Source organism: Coenobita brevimanus, chromosome 74, assembly GCF_032717465.1.
Source record: "Coenobita brevimanus isolate Jiangsu-jjx chromosome 74, ASM3271746v2, whole genome shotgun sequence".
NCBI classification, from domain to species: domain Eukaryota; kingdom Metazoa; phylum Arthropoda; class Malacostraca; order Decapoda; family Coenobitidae; genus Coenobita; species Coenobita brevimanus.
The window spans coordinates 11761352-11780586 of NC_137027.1; the positions used below are offsets into that span (position 1 = coordinate 11761352).

The window sequence follows — 19235 nt, forward strand, 5'->3', positions numbered from 1 at the left end:
TCTGGAAATGTGTAAACAGAGAATAATACAGCTAGGTAAATACGGGACAGTACATTCAGTATTTGCTTTATTTGAGTGGGTTTGTACCAGTAATTAAAATGCATATTCCAATGAGTTTCTTATTTCATGATTGCTTAAAAAAATATTTATTGGTGCATTTGATATACTGTACATTATGGAAGTTGCGTGATTGTGCCTACTATGTATCCCATCAGAGTCCATGAGAGGTCCAGCAGGGATGTCAACACAGCTGTTCCGGCCATCGTTGTATGACAAGCTGGCCCTCTCCCTTATGTCTCCACTGCCCAACGAACATGACTTTGCCTTCAACGTATGCACCATCCTTAGCAACGAGGGCCGCCATGTGCTTCAGTTGGCTCACTGTCCCCGCCTCCTTGAACACATGCTTGGCCACACAGGAGTCTATAGGGACTGTAAGTATTGGTTCAGTAGTCCTACCAGTTTGCCCTGTATCCTCCTTACCCTCTGTAAAGAGGAGTAGAGAATATTCAGATGAGTTAAAATAATTTTATTATATGTTGTAGAGTCATATTGCAATCAACGTTCATTCCTCAGTTATATGTTTTATGTGGCATATACATCACTGTACAAATCCTGCTACATCAGTAGCTAATAGATGGTGATTTGGATGATGAAAAATTATACATATGAAATGGTAGGTGGGGGTGCTTACCATGCACCCGCTCAGTGTAGTGCTGCTTGTGAGTGTCTGCCGTTTCCTCTCTTTGTTCCATCCTGTTGTCTTTCTTTCCTTCATTCTTTCCACTTCCTTCTGCCTATGGGTGACTGTACACTCCCTCTTCTGTCTTTTTCTTTCATTCTTTCCTCTTCCTTCTGCCTATTGGTGACTTTACACTGATAAGCCAAATGGTTTCCTGTACACCAGGAAACCATTTACTACGCTGGGTGGTAACCACATAACCAGATTATGGCGCCTGGTGGTTTAGTGGGTAATTAAGGCGCTCCAATTGGATTGAACCTGTGTGGGTGTATGTCCAAGGGGTGGTTGGGGTTTATTACTCACATAATGCCACTCAGGGATGAGTGAGGCTGGTCACTTTCATCTTAAATGTCAGGACCAACTTGCATAGCCCCAGGCTCCTGTGCTCCTCTTGAGACAACATAGGATTAGATGATGGATGGATGAAATGAATCTTTTACATACATACATCATCCAATCCTGCATTCCCCGATGAGGACTGTAGGAGCCCGGGGCTAGACAAGTTGGTCCTGACATGTAAGATGAGAGTGACCAGCCTCACTCATCTCTGTTCTCTAAGTGGCATTACGTGAGCAATAAACCCGACCACCCCATGGATATAAACCTTCACAGGCTTTGTCTGGGTGGAGTGCCTTAATTACCCACTAAACCACCAGGTGCCATAGTTTGGTTCTATGGTTTCCACCCATCGTAGTAAATGGTTTCTTGGTGTACAGGAAACTATTTGGCTTGTCACTTAGTGTTACAATACAGTAAAAATGTTAAAGGTCAGCAGCTATAGTAAGGTGTGTACAGTAGCTAATGTGTGAGTTCAGGGCATTCATTTTTATTGCATTGATTTGTAAGTAATGTTCTCATTCTCTTGCAGGGGAAACTCAGAAGTATTTTCTAACAAATCACAAGGAAGCCAGGGGAAGAAGTTTAGTGCAGTTTTGGATTGACTCTGTGTGTGAAGGTAGTGTTCTGGACCTTCTAATTCCCAGTGGTCTAGAACAAAAGAAACTTTCAGAAGGCAGTGGAGACAATACAAGTAGTCCCGCAGCAGAACAGAATTCTAGTGGTGCTATAGCTAATAGAAATATGCTTAACCTAAGCAGTGATAGTTTGGAAAATTTTGATAAGGAAAATATATTTAGTGATGATGTGTCTGAACCTTCCATTCTTAAAGAAGCGTGTATGAGAAGTGGTGGCAGAATAAGTAGTGGAAGTTTTGAAAACATAGGAACAGAAACTGAATATGGAATCCCGACCCTGGAGACTATCACGCAAACCCTGAAGAAGGACTCTGTTTTACGGAGATTAGAAAAGGTAAGGAAAATGCTATGAAGAATTTTCATACGGAGAGCAGTCTCTTAATACACTCAAGTATGCTATTGGTGGTTTGTATATCGATTCAGAATTGTCAGTTTCTGATGGTGAAGACATGTTCTGTTTGTTTATCTGCCTGTAGCCAGACACTAATTTCTGGAAGGGCTGACCATGATCAAATTGCAAGTGCTGCAGCGCTACCCCCATCTTCTGTCACTGGGTACCGTAGTCTTTCCTTCAGCTCACACCACCCTCATTCATATGCCTCTTCTCACTTTTAGCCATCCCTCCAACTTGCTCATGTGCACACACTTGGCCAGCCACATTTTGATTCACTCCACTTTCTCTGACTATTGTAGAGTGCTTTGATGACATTGCAGCACATCCACATCTACACCTCAGCATTTTTGAACTTCCTTATTTGTCTGTCTGTTTCTCTTTGTAGCTTCACACTTTTCTCTTGGGTAACTGACTGCCACACGACTCATTTTTAACATACGTCCTTTCAGGAAAGTCAGGTTTTAAATGTGGAGTGACCCCTCTGACAGAAGGGAGAAAAATGAAACTGCTTCAGTCAAAGTTTTTAAGTTTTGATTGTCACTAGATGATGTTATTTGGCCTAAGACTGAGATCTTGGGCTGGAGGATGAATATTGTGTGTTTCTAGAAAGGTATAGGTTTCTTTTCATAGCTACTGTACTGGACAATACTAAGAAATGGGTGCTTGTATAATAAAGTGTGAGGTGAATTTATATATATATATATATATATATATATATATATATGTGAGGTGAGTTGAGTATACCTCATGCATCAAGACAAACTGGATTAGAGCAGTGGTGATTTTCAGTGTTTAAACATTTGTACAAATACAGTGACTGTACCCTTGATAAACAATGTATCAGCACGGCACCTGGCACCCTTTCAGTGCGAGACATTACGATACACAGATTGTGATTTACAGGAAATGACACGATTATGTTGCTTTGTATCCTTAATTTGTGCTGTTATCTTATATTTTACAGATATATATATATATATCCATTCATCCATCGTCCAATCCTACATTTCCCCATGAGGAGCGTAGGAGCCCGGGGCTAGACAGTTGGTCTCGACATTTAAGATGAGAGTGACCAGCCTCACTCATCCGTGAGTGGCATTACATGAGTAATCAACCCCAACCACCCCATGGATATAAACCTTCACCGGCTCAATCCAACTGGAGTGCAATAATTACCCAGTAAACCACCAGGTGCCAAAATTTGGCTATATGGTTACCACCCAGCGTAGTAAATGGTTTCCTGGTATACAGGAAACCATTTGGCTTGTCACTTAGTGTAGAGTCACCCACAGGCAGAAGGAAAAGGAAAGAATGAAGGAAAGAAAGACAGAAGAGGGAGTGTAAAGTCACCTGTAGGCAAAAGGACAAGGAAAGAAAGACAGAAGAGGATGGAAGGAAAGAAGGATGGAAGAGAGGAAAGGAAGAGGATGGAAGGAAAGAAGGATGGAAGAGAGGAAAGGGCAGACACCTGAGAGCAGCACTACATCGAGTGAGTGGATGATGAGTGCCCCCACCTACCACTAATATATATATATATATGTATAGGTTTGTCATAGGAACATTGTATTACGTGGCAATGCAACCATTTTTGTGAAATGAACAGGCGTGCCAACACTACTGATTGAACCAGAGATGAAGCATTTCACATCTTATCTGACCCCAGGGTGCCAATATTTTTTTTTATCGAGGGTATGGTACATTATATTGTATGTATCACTTAGCCCTGGGCTTGGATATTTTATTTTATTTTGGCATGTACAGATTGTTAAATTTGGGAAATTCTTCTAGTAGTGAATGGATACCATAAATAAAAATTCTGTGTCACCTCTCCCATTGGAAAAAATGTCTTCAGAGTTTAATAAAATCATCTGTAGGCAGCAGTAATAAAATAAAAAAGTACATCACCCTTATGAACTGGTTAACTGGATGAACTGCAGAAATCTAGCCACTTTAGCAGGGTACTGCAGGTGAACTCTCATTTAATCTATGATGGTGGGCTGCCTGTGTTGGAGAATGAAATTTATAAGCTTAGCTTTGCGATATGAGAAGTACCGTATCCCCCATTATGATGAGAGTAGAGTGAAATGGTACGGTTAGAGTGAATGAGTTAGTGTTTGTGGGATTGATCTTGTGTGGGAACATTGAAGTGTTCTGCTTATGTCTGTGACTGTGTGTGTGTGTGTGTGTGTGTGTGTGTGAGAGAGAGAGAGAGAGAGAGATTGTTTGCTTGACACTTCCTTTTATTGTTACAGTGTCAATTTTTTTTTAGTTCAAGTCCAGCGTAGATTAGCATAATTTAACCCCTTCACCCAGGGGAAGTATACCTGGCAGTTTTTATCCACATTAGATTTTTTTCACACTAAAGGAATTAAATACTGTATGTTCTCTGATTCCTTGAAAATGGGAGGTCTTTGGTAAGCCAAATAGAATCGTTTAGTGGTAGCAGGAATAACTAAAGATGATATCCTCAGGCTAAAGGGATTAGTGTTCGGACAGATTGTTCATTGCCGTCTGTGATTCTGTTGGCTAGAGTGAGTGCTGGCAAGTGTTTTCGGGGAAATGAGGTCAGGAATGGTGAGTGATTCTTGCAGTATTTACCACCCAGTATGAGTCAGAGATACAGCAGACCCTCACTATACGATGGAGTGGCATGTGATGGATCACTTGTATGATGAGAACGTTAGGACCTTTTTTGATATACGATAGAATTTATGCTTCCATGATGATGATGATGATGATCCCATACGAAGCCTCACTGGTCAATATACATTTGCTCTTTTCAGTTATATGATTGTCCTCACAAGTTTACAGTTGTTGGCTCAGAGATGGTCTTTCTAATGATCACTATCAGATGTGTTAGTATCAGTTATGGAACAGTTGCATGGTGTTGGAGTATAAGCAGCAAGTGAAGTGCAGAAGTGAAAAAAGTATCATTTGAGGTTAGTTGGAAACTTTTTAGACTCTTTTTAGGGGTGGATGAATCTTTGCCAAAAATGTGCAGTATCCCAACTAAACCCTTGTTATAATTGATGTGGTATACAATATGATGGATTTTTTCAAACATCTTCATCGTAAAATGAGGGTGTGCTGTATGTATGATGCATGGTTGATTAGCCCTTTGACAGCAGTATCTCATAATTTAAATCACATGTTACTTGTTGACATAAAGTATACCGGTATTAGAAAACAAAAATTTTATTCTAAAGTGGTTGTAAGGTATAGAGATGGACAAAGTGCAGAAAGGAGATGAATAAAGCACGGAAACAGAAGAGCATATGGGATGAGAGGAGATTCAGAATTCTACATTCATCACCACATTCTACAATGAACATACAGGATGTTTGTAGCTGGTGGAATGTAGTATTGAGTATAGAAGTCTGAATCACCTCCCATCCCAGGTGCTTTCTTGTGTAGTTTATTCATCGTTTGTGTCTGCACTTTTCCCATCTGCACATCTTGACAGTCATTTTAGATTTTTGTTGTTGTTTTTTAGCGATTTATCAAATTCGTAGTAATAATTGGTGGATAGAACTATTACTGGTATTGAAGGAGATTAGCTTAAGTCTTAGAAAAAGTAGTTGTAAAGTGATCATGATACAGCAGGGTTCTGGAGTGCAGTTGAAAAATATATATATATATATTTTAAACAAAGTATATATTGTATATGCAGCAAAATAAAAGCTGTATACCAGTACCTACTTTGCAGTAGTCTCATAGTACTGAGGGAGAAAAGTGCTTAAGTGGTACCGTAGTAGTGATGATATTGATGCTTGTGAGTGAGTTTGAAGGTGAGAGGAGGCATGAAAGGCCAAGAAGGTGGGTGGATATGATAAATGAATGTGTGAGAAGGTGAAGTAGTAGTTTTCTTTATTTCCTTGGTGACATGAATTGCTGAATTGAAAGAATTGTGACCAAACACTTATTGCTCATTACTGTATGAAAATAACCACTTTTGGTCTACGTAAGACCCTCCTCAGTTCATTTCATATCGAAGTATTTTCTTCACTGGCATAAGTTCAGTATGTACAGTAGGTGTAATTCTTTCTCTTGGAAATTTATGGAGCTAAGGAAATAGCAGGAGATGAGTTGGTTGGTTGAAGTGTCTCACCTTACATTTTCTTTCTTCCTTCCCACTGGGGCTGTCCCTTCAGGTTTGACGTCTGTGCTCTGCTTCATTTCACTCAGATACTCGCTTATTCCCGATGTCCAAGTTGTCGTAGGCTACACATTTGCATCAGTAAACTCTGTCATTATTTTGTCGTCCAGTCACTTATTGCCTCATTGAGAGTGTAAGAGCCAGGAGAAAGGCTAATTAGGCCAGACATTTAAAATAAGGGACCAGTTGCTCTTTCCTGAGTGGTATGATGTGAACAGTAAACCCCAGCTACACATCAGCTGTTACTCTTTCTGGGTAAAATCTGGTTGGAAGGCTTTAACCCAGGCATCAAACATCTGTTTAATAATATGATACTTTCCATTTAACATAGCTAGTAGTTTTGTGGGCTAACGAAACCATTTTGCTTGTCACGTGGTGCGGAGTTACCTGAAGGTGATGTTCACCCAGTATAGTGTCACTTTCAGGTGAGTGCATTTAGTGTCATGCCAAGTGGTTTCTAGGAAACCATTTACTAAGATGAGTGGTAGATCTTCATAAAAATGTACAATAATTTAACCAACGCATGCAGGAACGTTAGAGCCCTAATAAACGATATGCGTATGGGAAGAATTGTATTGTTGTGGCCCTAGGCTCACCCTCCATGAATCCAGTGGACTACAGGGTGCAGTAGCCCTTCTCTTTGTAGTCCATAATCCTTCCTTTGAGAGATAAGGCAGGTGGTAAAAACATTTGTATAACTTGTCTTGTCATGTTGGTGCCACTGTGTTAAGGCATCCCTCTCCACCACCAGTGTAAACATAAGTAATAGTCCCCAATTAAGGTTTAATCAGTATTGGGTACGGTAATGTCTAACATTTATTTGGACAGGACTCTGGGGGGGGGGGGAACTAATCAGAACTGGTTAAGCAGTGCGGTACCTTGGAAGTGTTATTTTACCTAATTTGTATGATTTAGTACTTTTACCTAAAGTACAATATATCATATTTATTTTCAGATCTTGGAGTGTGAAGGAAGTGACCTCAAGCTAGCCAAGGAGGATACAGAAATTTTTCACTTGGGCAGAGATCTCGGGACACAGGATCCTGAGGGAACTAGAATAAGTCAAATTCTTCATGTGATTCGAAATCTGTCTTTTGAAGAGCACAATGTAGCTACTCTTGCAAAATCTCATACCTGTCTGAGGTGAGTAGTGTACTGTACTTTCTGCAGTAGCTAGCTTGTTTCTGACTAGTTGATTTAATGTAACCATTATGGCATATGCTGCTCCATCAGTGTCAGAGATCTGTCTTCTGATGATTGTACCGGCTTATGGAGGAATCTCGCAGCTGACCACCAACTTTATGTAGTTGCTTGGCGTGACTCCACTGAGTTCCACAGTTGGCACTTTCCGCAGTGTCTCTCAGCATCACAGGTGGTGGGAATATTGGTGTAGATCCTGTAATTAGAAGTCTCGGTAGCGTGTAGGTGAACAGAAATGGGAGCAGGTGTATTTTTTCTCTCTCTTTATTCGCCACAGAAAGATACAACTGCGACAAGAGAGTATTTTCAGTGTAGTACGACCCTCTCTCTTGAAGGTTGAGTGTAATCTGCACATCTGCCCTGCTTCACTCTGGGAGTGGCCCTGAGGTCAGCCGTTTTAGAGGAAGGCTGAGTGTAATCTACACATCTGCCCTGCTCCGCTCTGGGAGTGGCCCAGGGGTCAGCCGTTTTAGAGATGCCATACCCCTTAGACTTTCTGGGATTTGTACATGAGTAGAAGTGAATTGCAACTCTACCATGCACATCAGACACCTCAACAAGGCAGTATTAAGTACATTAAAATATACCAACAGGGTATATGTGTTTTCCCAAGACTTAAACGTATGTACAATTCATATTCTTCCATCGCCATCCCTTACCCTCATGTTTATGTCCGAAAATGCTGACTTTCGCAAGTCTGGCGCTCATCTTATTCCCACACCACTTTTACACTGAAGTGGCATTTGGATCTTTATCTTAACACTACAACACATTTTCTCTAAATATGAATAAACATAATGTGTATAGTAGCGAGAGACATAATTCCAATGTGGAAATGATGTTGGCACCAGAACATGATCTGTAAATTAGTCTTTACCCCAACATGCTTGGAAGCGGCATGTGCCATGGCAAAATGGGTGGCCGGAGACCACCGGGTGACAGAAGGAGCCGTTAATGTATTCCCGGGATCATTTGAACTGGCACGAGTGTGAGTCACTCTGTCCTGTGCCTTTGCCAGATGTAGAACGTTGTATTCAGGTTCCTCTTCATCCAATTCCATCCCCACCGCCCACAGCCCCTTTCATCATCAACCCTTGCGAAGCCTCTTTCCAAGGATGCTAGGAAAGGGCTCAGTGATAGTGCTGTAGGGTGTGCTTGGATGCAACTGTGTCTAGTTTATCAAGTAGTGGAGAAGTTTTCATGTTGAGAGCAAAGCCAAAGTTTGGGCCTCGCGCACACGCACGAATACATCCAGCCATGAGTGCTGATAGTTATTTATTTTCATCGATGTGACCACTTGCAGCCCTGGGAATGCTTTCATTCCCAAGGTGAGGAGTTGGTGAGCAATATGGTCTTTAATTTGTTTCCCTGTTTGCTATACTTTTCCAGCCATGAAGGTTTGAAAACAGGCTATTTTGAAAAAAAACACTTGTAGTGAAAGGGCACCCACATCAAAATAATGCTGGTGCACAGGGGTTAAACTCCTTCAATACAAGAGGTCTGTCTCTTATTGACTTTAGCTATTTTATGTAAGTGTTAGATTCAGCCCTCATTAGTCTCTTAAGTACCAGAAAACAAGCTACAGAAAGACATGGCTAATCAAAGTGAAGGAGTTAAATTATTTGCCTCTGCACATCCGAGAAGGGTTGATATAGTTTTTTATATTACAGTACTTAAATTTACTGTAATTTAGCCCAGCTCGGGAAAACGTTGAACACAAAAACACCAGCCATACTCTTTCTTTTCTAACTTGGCATAAAATTGCCATCTTTTTATCCAGAATGCTGAGCTGTAATTGTAGATTAACATTGGAATATGATACTAGACACGAAGAAGTTTTAATAAAATGGATGCAGACCCATAGTATTATCTTTCTGCCACAGAGCTATTTGAAATAAGCTACAAAAGGATGAAAACCTAGGGAAAGTTGAGATGAAAGAACTGTAGTTGCTGTCAAGTATACATATTAAAAGAAAGAAAAAAGTCACTGTCTCAGATGCCAAGTGATTATTGTCATACCATATGTAACTCTTTTGCTGCAAAAAATCGGTCATAAGCTGGTATGAAATCCGAATATTGTTTTGCACGGTTAACCCCCTTCCTTCAGTCCAGTGAAGTATTTTTCTTTGTCAGGCTACCGTATTATCATTTAAAATTACCTATATTAGTGATGGGAATTATTAAGGCTACAGTATAGCTAATCCCTTCATTTCAAAAAGCTTCTTCCAAGGAGAATAAAAATGTCTGTAGCAAAGCAGAACAGTACTATTAAAATGAAGAAATACTTCATCAGACTGAAGGTATATATTTTTATACAATACATTGTTTTCATATGCTATGCATATGGTGCCTGTGGGGAGGGCTGTCAGTTAATTTCACTAGACACATTAAGGAACATTCATACTTTGTTATGCAAGATTAATTCATTCTAATGCTGCACACTGACAGGTTTCTTGTGCTGTGCATCTGTTCACGGTGGGGAGGGCTGTCAGTTAATGCCCTAGACACATTAGGGAACATTGCACCAGAAGTAGAACTGCGGGAGCCTAAAGTTGACTCGTGCTCGGCACTGCTGCTATCAAACATATGCCATGGGGTGTCGTCTCCTGACCGTGCATTCGTCCTTCGCTCACTTGAGGTGCTCAACAAATTGGCCATGAATGACCCCAATGAAGAAATTCTAAATACTTACATTGATTCATCGGTAAGTTCATGTACATTTGTGGTACAGACCGGGACAAAAGTTTGCCTACCATTCCATTGCATCTACTTCACACATCCGGCATGTCAGTCACTTTCCTCCCTGATGCATCATGTCAGAGAGGGCCATCTATGGACCCAGAAACATGTCACAACCTCTCTCAGCCTTGGAAGCTTAGCCAGTAGAGGAAAGTGAGAAACGGAATTAAATAATGGTAAACTTTTGTCAACAACTGTACTGTGTATCCTAGTTATAAATAACCTTTTTATTATGTAGTAGTTTGCCAGTAAGAGTACTTTCATTTGCCTAACAGATGCCTGTTAAAAGTTCCATGACTACCTGTGAATTTGAGTTGCTCAGTTCACAGTACAGTTTGAAAAAATGATATTTTTGGTTACATCACTCTCTGACATGAGGATTGCCTTAATACTTTCGTGCAGTTGTGTAACAATTGTACTTTAGCATAGAGGCTAAAGTAATGTGTGTTCTCATAGCAGTAGACATCGCAGAGATATGTCACTCGGTGTTGCAAATTCTGTTAGGCATATACCCCCCCCCTCCTTTTTTTTCCCCCTAACAACGTAAAGCAGCTGTTAGCAAGAATTAGCTGGATTTGGCACTTGGTTGAGTGTCCGGTCTACAGAAAACAGATGTACCATGGCTATCTCAGTATGGAGATATCTGTGTATTTATATATGTGTAAAGAATGTGTATTGTTACTAACACAGTTATCCTTTCAGGTTTATGATCAAATATGCAGATATCTCACCATCCATGATATCATGCTGTTGATATACACGTTGGAATGCCTGTATTCTTTGTCGTCACTGGGGACTCCAGCGTGCAATGCCATCGTTCGAGCTAAAGGATCCATCCACACACTCATCTCATTGCTGACTGTTGAAGCGCAGAGCTATGGACCGGAGGCCTGCATTGGCATGAAGGTAAGTTCCACCTTAATAATGAATCCGTGAATCAGGTGATGTATTTTATTGATTTATTCTTACCTCTTCCAGATGACTTTATTCAACTCAAGGTAGACTTTGAACCAGAGTTTTATGTATTCATAATTAACTCCTTCAGTATGAGTTGAGTAAATTTGTTGAATAAAATCATCTGGTGGTATCTGAGATTTGGTGAAAATATATGTCCTAAGGTTGAAGGGGTTGAGCAACAGAATGTGTATATACCTTGTATCCGTGATATTTATGTGCTATTTATTCTCCAGTTAATGGTAATGTCCCCATATCATAAGTAAACTTAGGACAGAAAGACTGATGCAGACACTTCTTGGGTTACACAAAGATCAGTTTTCAAATTCAACCTTCTGGAAAGGTCTTGCACCCACCATGTTCATTGTGTTTGTTTAGATAGTGTAATGTGTACAGTAAGCTCATTTTTTAATTGCAGTGTGTACAGATTAATGTACAATAGCCGTGTTCTTCATTACAGTATGTTGAATGCTCTTAAATCTGTGTTTATATCAGACATGCAGATTTTAACCTATGCCAAGCCTTTAAGAATGAAATGCTTATGTAAACCAAGGAGTGTCTGTAGGGAGTGTTAATATTATTATTGTTGTTGTTGCTGTGGTCCCAGGCTCATCTGAAAGTGAATCTGGTGGACTGCAGGCTGAAGTCGCCTTTCTCCTGCAGCCCACCATCCTCCTTTCAGGGGATAGGGAGGGAGTTGAGGGACGGTTGTATAAGAGGGCAGCAGAGCCTCCCAGTTATATCGGTGCCACCGTGGGAAGGCATCCCTCTCCAGCACTAGTAAGGAGATACATGGAATGTCTGTAAATCAATATCTATTAAATTGTGGGTCTAGTTTGTTGATCAATCTGCTTGTGAGCTTAGAACACTAGCTTTCCTCTTCATATTGACCTATAACTGTAACCACTGGCAGTTTTTGCAGTTCGTGGTTGAGTCAAAAGATTGTGAGCTGTAATATAATATCACCCACGTTTTACTGCCAACCTGTTATTAGGTTATGTAAGATGTCAAAATGCTTTGCATTTTATAATGCCACTACCTTAGCCTCATCATTATCCTAACCCCTTCCAACCAAGGATGAGGTAAGATTAGATCCAGAAAGCAAGAATGAGCATGAAATAGGAAGGACTCAAGAATGGTAAGCCATATGAAGGGGGCCACAAGCCCTCAGGATCCTGACTCGCAGCCATATCTTTTCATACATACAAGTTACATATGGCAGGACCTGATGTCCAGTTGGGTTGTATTTCTGGAAATGTGATTGCATACCTGGATGAGTGCGTGATGGATTCAATGGGGATCTGTCAGGAGATCAGCCAGGGTTATGCAAGTTTAACCCTACCTAACTCATTCAGAAACGTAAATAGTTACTCTAGTTTGATGACCAGTGCTCTGTCAAAACTGTCATTCCCTGATTAAGTGCAGCTGTCCATTTAGCATCATATCATATGATGCGTCTCAGCACATGGGGGCTTTTGTCAGAAGATTTATGAAAAGGGTATTATAATGTACCACCAGAATTTTTTAACTTGGTGCATGAATCCTTGACTGTGTTCAGATTTTGAATTTAAGTTGCCTGGTAAAATTTTCTTATTATTGCGTCAGGGATTCAGACTAGTTGGTCGTGTGACAGCTTTAAACTATTGACAGCATCCTCAAATAAGTAAATCCATTGTAATAATATATTTATTGCTTTTCCCAGGTTGTGGAGACTGTGACAGGTGTGGTGAGTGAACCTGAGGCAGTCAGTGCACCAGCCGCCACATCTGCCACCACAGCTGCAACCTCTGCCACACCTGTCCTGGCCATCAGCAATCCAGTGGCTTCCAAGTCCCCTGCAGTCAAGGCACTTGGAACACCTGGTGCAACAGCCACTGCTGAGGCATCAACGACGCCGCTCACTGGGGACAAGAAAATGGTGAGTTATAGGGTTCTTAAGAGAAAAAGATTAACTGATTTTGAGGAGGTGCTGATTTCCACTTGCTATAATCATCATCATCATCATCATCATCATCATCATCATCATCATCATCATCATCATCATCACCACCACCACCACCACCACCACCACCACCACCACCACCACCACCACCACCACCACCACCACCATCCCGACTTCCTTTCCCACCCTAGGGCAAGGTGAGGAGTAGCAAGGTCCAGACAGCCCAAGTTTTCCCACTCCAATGGACCATGCTTCCATTTACTCATCATTCGAGCCCCCGGAATCCTGGCTCTATTTGATATGCCAAAAACTTTCCCCACATTCTGTAGCTTCACATAAATGTAACCAATAGAGTCAATCCGGATGCTGTCATGGGAAAGGGGTGCCAAATCTCCGATCATGCACTACATCTCACAACATTCATCCAGCCAGCTAGATCTCTTGTCAGTTCCCTACCCATACTGACTTCCATACCTCTTCCTCACACACTTGTCCACCATATTCCATGCAAATACCGGACAAGAGCTTGGTAGACTAGTACAGAGTTTTGTTGATGTATGTGAGTGTTGTGCCTTGAGAGTATATGTAGAAAAGGGTAAAATGATGGTAATTGAGAGAGAAGGTGACTCCCAATATGATGTTACAGTGAATGGAGAGAGACTGGAATTGGCAAGAGTTCAAATACCTGGGTACAACGATAGAAAAGAAGAGGAAAATGTGCAAAAGAAGTGGAAAGTAGAGTGACAAGGAAGGAAGGTAGCTGGTGCTATGAAGGCCTTGATAAGAAACAGAGGCTTGAGTGTTGCAGCTGCACGAGGCTTACGTGAATGAGTGTTAGTGCCAGCTTTAACATATGGATGTGAGACTATGGTGTGGCGTGAAAGTGAAAAGTCAAGGATGAGAACAGTGGAGATGGGACTGCTGAGGAATGTATGTGGAGTTCAGAGAGTGAATAGGATACGAAATAATGGGATTGGAGAAAGAGTGAGGAAGTCTGTGGACACCAGAATTGAAGAGAGTGTAATGAGATGGTTTGGTCATGAGGAGAGAATGGGTAACAATAGAGTGGTGAAAAAGGTACGTAGGTATATTGGAGCGAATTTGAAGGAGGGAGGAGGCAAGGTAGGCCAAGGAGAAGGAATATATACTTATGTAAGTGTATATATATATATATATATATATATACTGTATTTATATGTATGTATGGATGTATGTATATTTATTCATGTTTTTATTTTTCTAGTACAGTATTATTTCACTTAATAAACTTGTGTGACGTATGATGATGATGATGATGATAAACTTATACATTTCATTCAGCTCATCCTTGTACTGTTTATATGAAAGAAAGAAAAAGTAAATTGTTACCCTCCAACGCATTATCTAAGAAACTCTCCCTTGCAATTTCTCTTGTTGCTAATTGGACATTTTTGAGATAGTGTGGGTAGGTGCATTGTGTAAGGGAAAGAATGAATGCCACCATTGTAATTACACAACTTTTTTTTAAAAGAACATTTATTGGGTCTGTACTGTACTTGTTGTGAAGTGTGAATTCCCAGACTCATATGCATAGCAAATATGGCAAAACTTCTGGTAAACAACAAACTGACATTAGTTGCCTTACAGAGTCATTTGTGATGCCCTTTCTTCATCACATCACCCTTTTCCATACACCTCTCATCCCTGTACCCTCCACATCATCTTGATCTCCCCTTCCTTCTCTTTACAGCCACCTCACTCGCATATACTCTTCTAGCCAGTCTCCATTCACTGTAAATGGTCATACTGTACCATCTCAATGTACTTCTAGCATTTCCCAGCACATCCACATCAACACCACAACACTCAGTCTGCCTCACTTTTCTCTTTTTCTACTTTTTCCACACACTCCTCTCAACTAACTTACCCCCCCCCCTCCTTTTATTTTTAAGGGGAGCAAAAAATGAGTACAGGTTGATGGTAATGACATATTTCTCCTTTGACACCAACTACATTGTGCCTCATTTCTGCAGGTTACACCAGACGTGGAGGAATTAGTAAAGGAGTGGGTCACCAAAAATTATGAAGCTTGTCCTGGAAATGCCATTGAACAGGCGATAGTGTACCGCCACTTTGCAGCCTCCATGCACTCAGCAGGTCGCAAGCAGGGCCTTAATCCAGTCCTGCTCTCCAATTGTGTCAGGTAAGTGTTGTTTTTACAGGATGACAGGGTCTGGTATAAGACAACAAATTAGGTTAGATATTATGTGTTGAATTATAGATTGATTGATGATTAATGTACCTGTGATATGTGCTGAGAGACGGCGGTGGAATCCCTGTATAGGTCCAGAACTAGCTAATTACTTCCTAGCTGTTGGGGAAACTGATAGAAATTATTTTATATAAATTTAGAATTGCAGACTGCATTTAATGGATATGAAAAGATTTGGAGTACGGATGTTTTAACTGGAGTGAAGAGTGTGGTGAATTGAGTATGTGTGTTATAATTGAGGGTGTGGAGAGGTATGGATTGGTGAAGGACTGTATATGGAAAGGAGTGTGAAGGTGGGGAAGCAGTAGTGAAGTGGGTTTATGTGAATGAGCATGAAGGTGGTGAGGGATTTGGAATGCCAAAATGATGGCTGGATAGAGTAAGTGAATGTGCGAAAGCATAATATGGAAAGTTGAAGCTAGCTAAAGATGTGGTGAAGGATTGAAATGGATGGAGAAGACCATAACAGTACTTGTCCCCACCTCCCTACCCTCCATTTGTTGAGTAAATAACACAGAAATGTTAATAATGTGGTTTAACCTTCAGGAAAGTGTTCGGAACTGGTGTAGGTCCCAGCAGACGGCCAGTGGAAACTGGCACGGAGAAATGGCACTATAATGGGATCAGACGCAAAGATGGTATAGTTGTCCCTCCCATGCCTGACAAGAAAAAGGGAATCAGACCCAACAGCACCTTGCCCGTATATACTGCCACCCCAGTCATCCCTTCAGTCAACCAGGTGACTGAAGTAAGAACTGTAGGAACCATTATAGGGCCAGCCCAGATAAGTACTCCTGCAGTATCTTCTGAGAGTCCGTCATCTCCAATCCTGAAGGCCCAGCTGTCAGCACCACTCCGCCCATCGCCACCACCTCCTGCGAGACCTCCACAGGTAATGCAGCTTATGTATATGTCAGTCATATGGATTTTAAATATACAATTTTTCATGAGGCATAAGACATGAATGTAAAGTGACTAATGAGGGACTTGTGTTTATATTAAAGGGCATGGTGAGTGGTACCATGTCTCAGAGTGTGTACAGCAGTGCACAGCAGCAACAGTCCTCACAACCATCACAACAGCATGGTCAGCCAGGAAATAGAGCAGATAATTCTGCCCTCATCAAGAGTCTTTTAGCCAACAAGGTAACTCCAGTGGGAGTAGGTCAATCAAGCAGCATGGACTCACACCTCCACCACCAATCCCCCCATTCACGACCCCTGTTGGCTCCCTCCACATCACCGCAGCAGCCCAGGAGTGCTGCAGGTGCCGTGTCATATGTACAAGCACTGTCCCAGGGTCCAGTAGGGCCTGTAGGACCAATGCTGAGTCCCACTGGCATGAGCAGCACCTCTGGGATGCAGGTGGTGTCAGGCAGCACAGTTGGGGGCACAGGGGGCCAACATGGACTGCACCAGCCACCACCACCAACAGCCTCGGCACAGGTAAACGCCCGGATTTACCCAACATGAAGAATGGAGCTCAGGCGGTGAAGGGATCTGCACTGCTACTGCTGCTGCTCCTGCCCCTTGTGGTGCTACTCCAGCTTTCGGTGCCTGGTGCTGGCCTGTCTCTGGTCTTGGTCCTCCCGTGTCGTATGAGGAATGGTGGCGGTGGTGGTGGCTTGAAAACTTTTGTGTTGATGCTGCATGTCTCTCTCTGACCTGTTTGGGACTTTCCTAACATTTTCTTGTGCTACTTACACCCTTAATACTAATTCTAAATATTTCTGGGTCATGATGAATAACATGTACATTTCCATGCTTTGTGTTGTTTGTGATTTGAAAATAATAACTAATGTAATCCTCTAACCCATTTTCCCCAGTGTCGTTACACTAAGTGGATTGCTAACACGTATGACCTGATGCCTTGTATAAAAATGTTTGCAGTTTTAATGGATAAGGATGATTGAGTAAATATTTTGGTGTAATGTACCATAAAAAAACCCATGATGATTTTTTGGAAATTCAATTATTTCTGAATTTGCAGGTGTCTCGAAATATTCAGAAGCAGCAGCAACAGACTGCAGACAACAGTCAAGATAGTAGCGGTGACTCACAAGTGCGTAAAGCAACTTCATTTAATGGTTTATGTAATGAGGTAAGATTTTTTTTTTTTTTTTTTTTTTTTTTTTTGGAAGGGGGGGGGTACCCATCATCCACTCACTAATGTAATGTTGCCTTATAGTCTCAACACTGAGAGACAAGCCAAATGGTTTCCTATGTCCAGGAAACCATTTACTATGCTGGGTGGTAACCATTTGACGGGTTTTGGTTGGGTAAAGTCTCCCCCAGATTCCTGACTCTATCCATCCATCCATTGTCCAATCCTACATTACCCCATGAGAGCGTAGGAGCCCGGGGCTAGGCAGTTAGTCACAACATTTAAGATGAGAGTGATCAGCCTCACTCATCCCTGAGTGGCATTACATGAGCAGTCAACTCCAACCACCCCTTGGATATAAGCCTTCACCGGCTCAATCCGATTGGAATGCAATAATTACCCACTAAACCACCAGGTGCCCGTATCTAAAATTGCTAAGTCATGACAGACATTTCGGAGAGCCTCAGAGGGCCTAATACCTGCCCAGGGCCCCAACCAAATGGGCAGATTTGTATTGTCATGTGGAATGTGAAAGTTGTGAATGAGGAGAGCAAGAGGGTAGAAGTAGTGAATGTGTTCAAGAGTGCGAGGGTTTCAAGTACCATGGTAAACAACAGGGGACTCAAAACAGACTCCTGAGGCACACCAACATTCACGGAAAACTCATCACTTAAATCTCCATTCATTCTTACCTGAGTGCAAGCACCCACATACATGACCATACCCACCCTCTACCAACCACTCCTCGATCCCAACCTTTCTCATTGCCCAATTCACCACCTCTCTAGGGACTCTGTCAAAGGCCTTCTCCGAATTAACAGAAACAAAATACAGGTCCCTTTTCTTTCCTATATATTTTTCCTGAAGTTGTCGAACAGTGATTATGACGTCAGTGGTCCCTTTGCTTGGCATAAACCCAAACTGTCTCACTTTATTCTTTAGGTAGGAATAATGGTGTGGACAGTATACATATGCAGAGGATTTTTAATCTGTGTCTGTGGCCAAGCTATTGATCACTTTCCACATTTTTGCTTCTGGAATGTACTGTTAGCGAAATAAAAACATGAAAACTTAGAGCTCACTGTAGGTTCTCTGTTTTCAAAAGGAAGTTTCTGTATTTAGGTGCCCTTATTCATAGCTTTGTGTTTTCTTTAAGCTGGGAACCTGAATTTGACAGCATTTTACCATTAAGCCTGTGTTTTGAACTGCTATACAGTTGAGAATGAGTACTAGTGAGTTCATATGTACAAGGGAAGCATCAGTTTCTGTTCCTACACTTGCATCATATGATGTGGGCAGAGTTTTGTGACATCCGTGTAAATGCTACTGTAATATTCCAGCAACTTCATCACTACTGTACTGTATCTTCTGAGGATATTGACTCGTACTGTTTTTCCTTATTCAGGGTAATAATTTGCACTCATTCTTTTTTGCTGTATTGGGTTTTGTATCATTGACATACTATCTACTGTCTCCATCCTTCAATATATAATTATAGCATTTGTGTATGTGGTAGACACTAGGTGGGCTAGTGGGTTAATACACTTCAGTTGGATGGGGCCTGTAAGGGTTTACATCAGGGGAATGGTTGGGGTATATTGCTTACATACTCCCACCTAGGGCAAGCAAAGCTGGTCACCCTCACCCTAAATATAGGACTGAGTAGCCTAACCTTGGGTCCCTGTCCTCCTCCCGTAATAGGGCAAAAAGGATTGGGCAGTAGATAGAATTCTATTACTAGTGAACCCGGTCTTATGGTTTCACACTGTCGTCTATATTC

At 41.5% G+C, this 19235-nt stretch overlaps 1 protein-coding gene across 2 annotated transcripts in view; it reads left to right on the plus strand.

The window, feature by feature from the left end:
• Bap170 (Brahma associated protein 170kD) overlaps positions 1 to 19235 on the plus strand; it is an 83141-nt gene that overhangs the window by 54929 nt on the left and 8977 nt on the right. For both annotated transcript variants that reach the window (XM_080278734.1, XM_080278735.1), the window contains exons 5-14: positions 216 to 434; positions 1611 to 2050; positions 7222 to 7409; positions 9915 to 10170; positions 10908 to 11111; positions 12862 to 13077; positions 15114 to 15283; positions 15899 to 16244; positions 16357 to 16797; positions 17342 to 17452. In XM_080278734.1, coding sequence (XP_080134860.1) covers positions 216 to 434; positions 1611 to 2050; positions 7222 to 7409; positions 9915 to 10170; positions 10908 to 11111; positions 12862 to 13077; positions 15114 to 15283; positions 15899 to 16244; positions 16357 to 16797; positions 17342 to 17452 — 2591 coding nt within the window. The remainder of the gene's footprint in view (positions 1 to 215; positions 435 to 1610; positions 2051 to 7221; positions 7410 to 9914; positions 10171 to 10907; positions 11112 to 12861; positions 13078 to 15113; positions 15284 to 15898; positions 16245 to 16356; positions 16798 to 17341; positions 17453 to 19235) is intronic.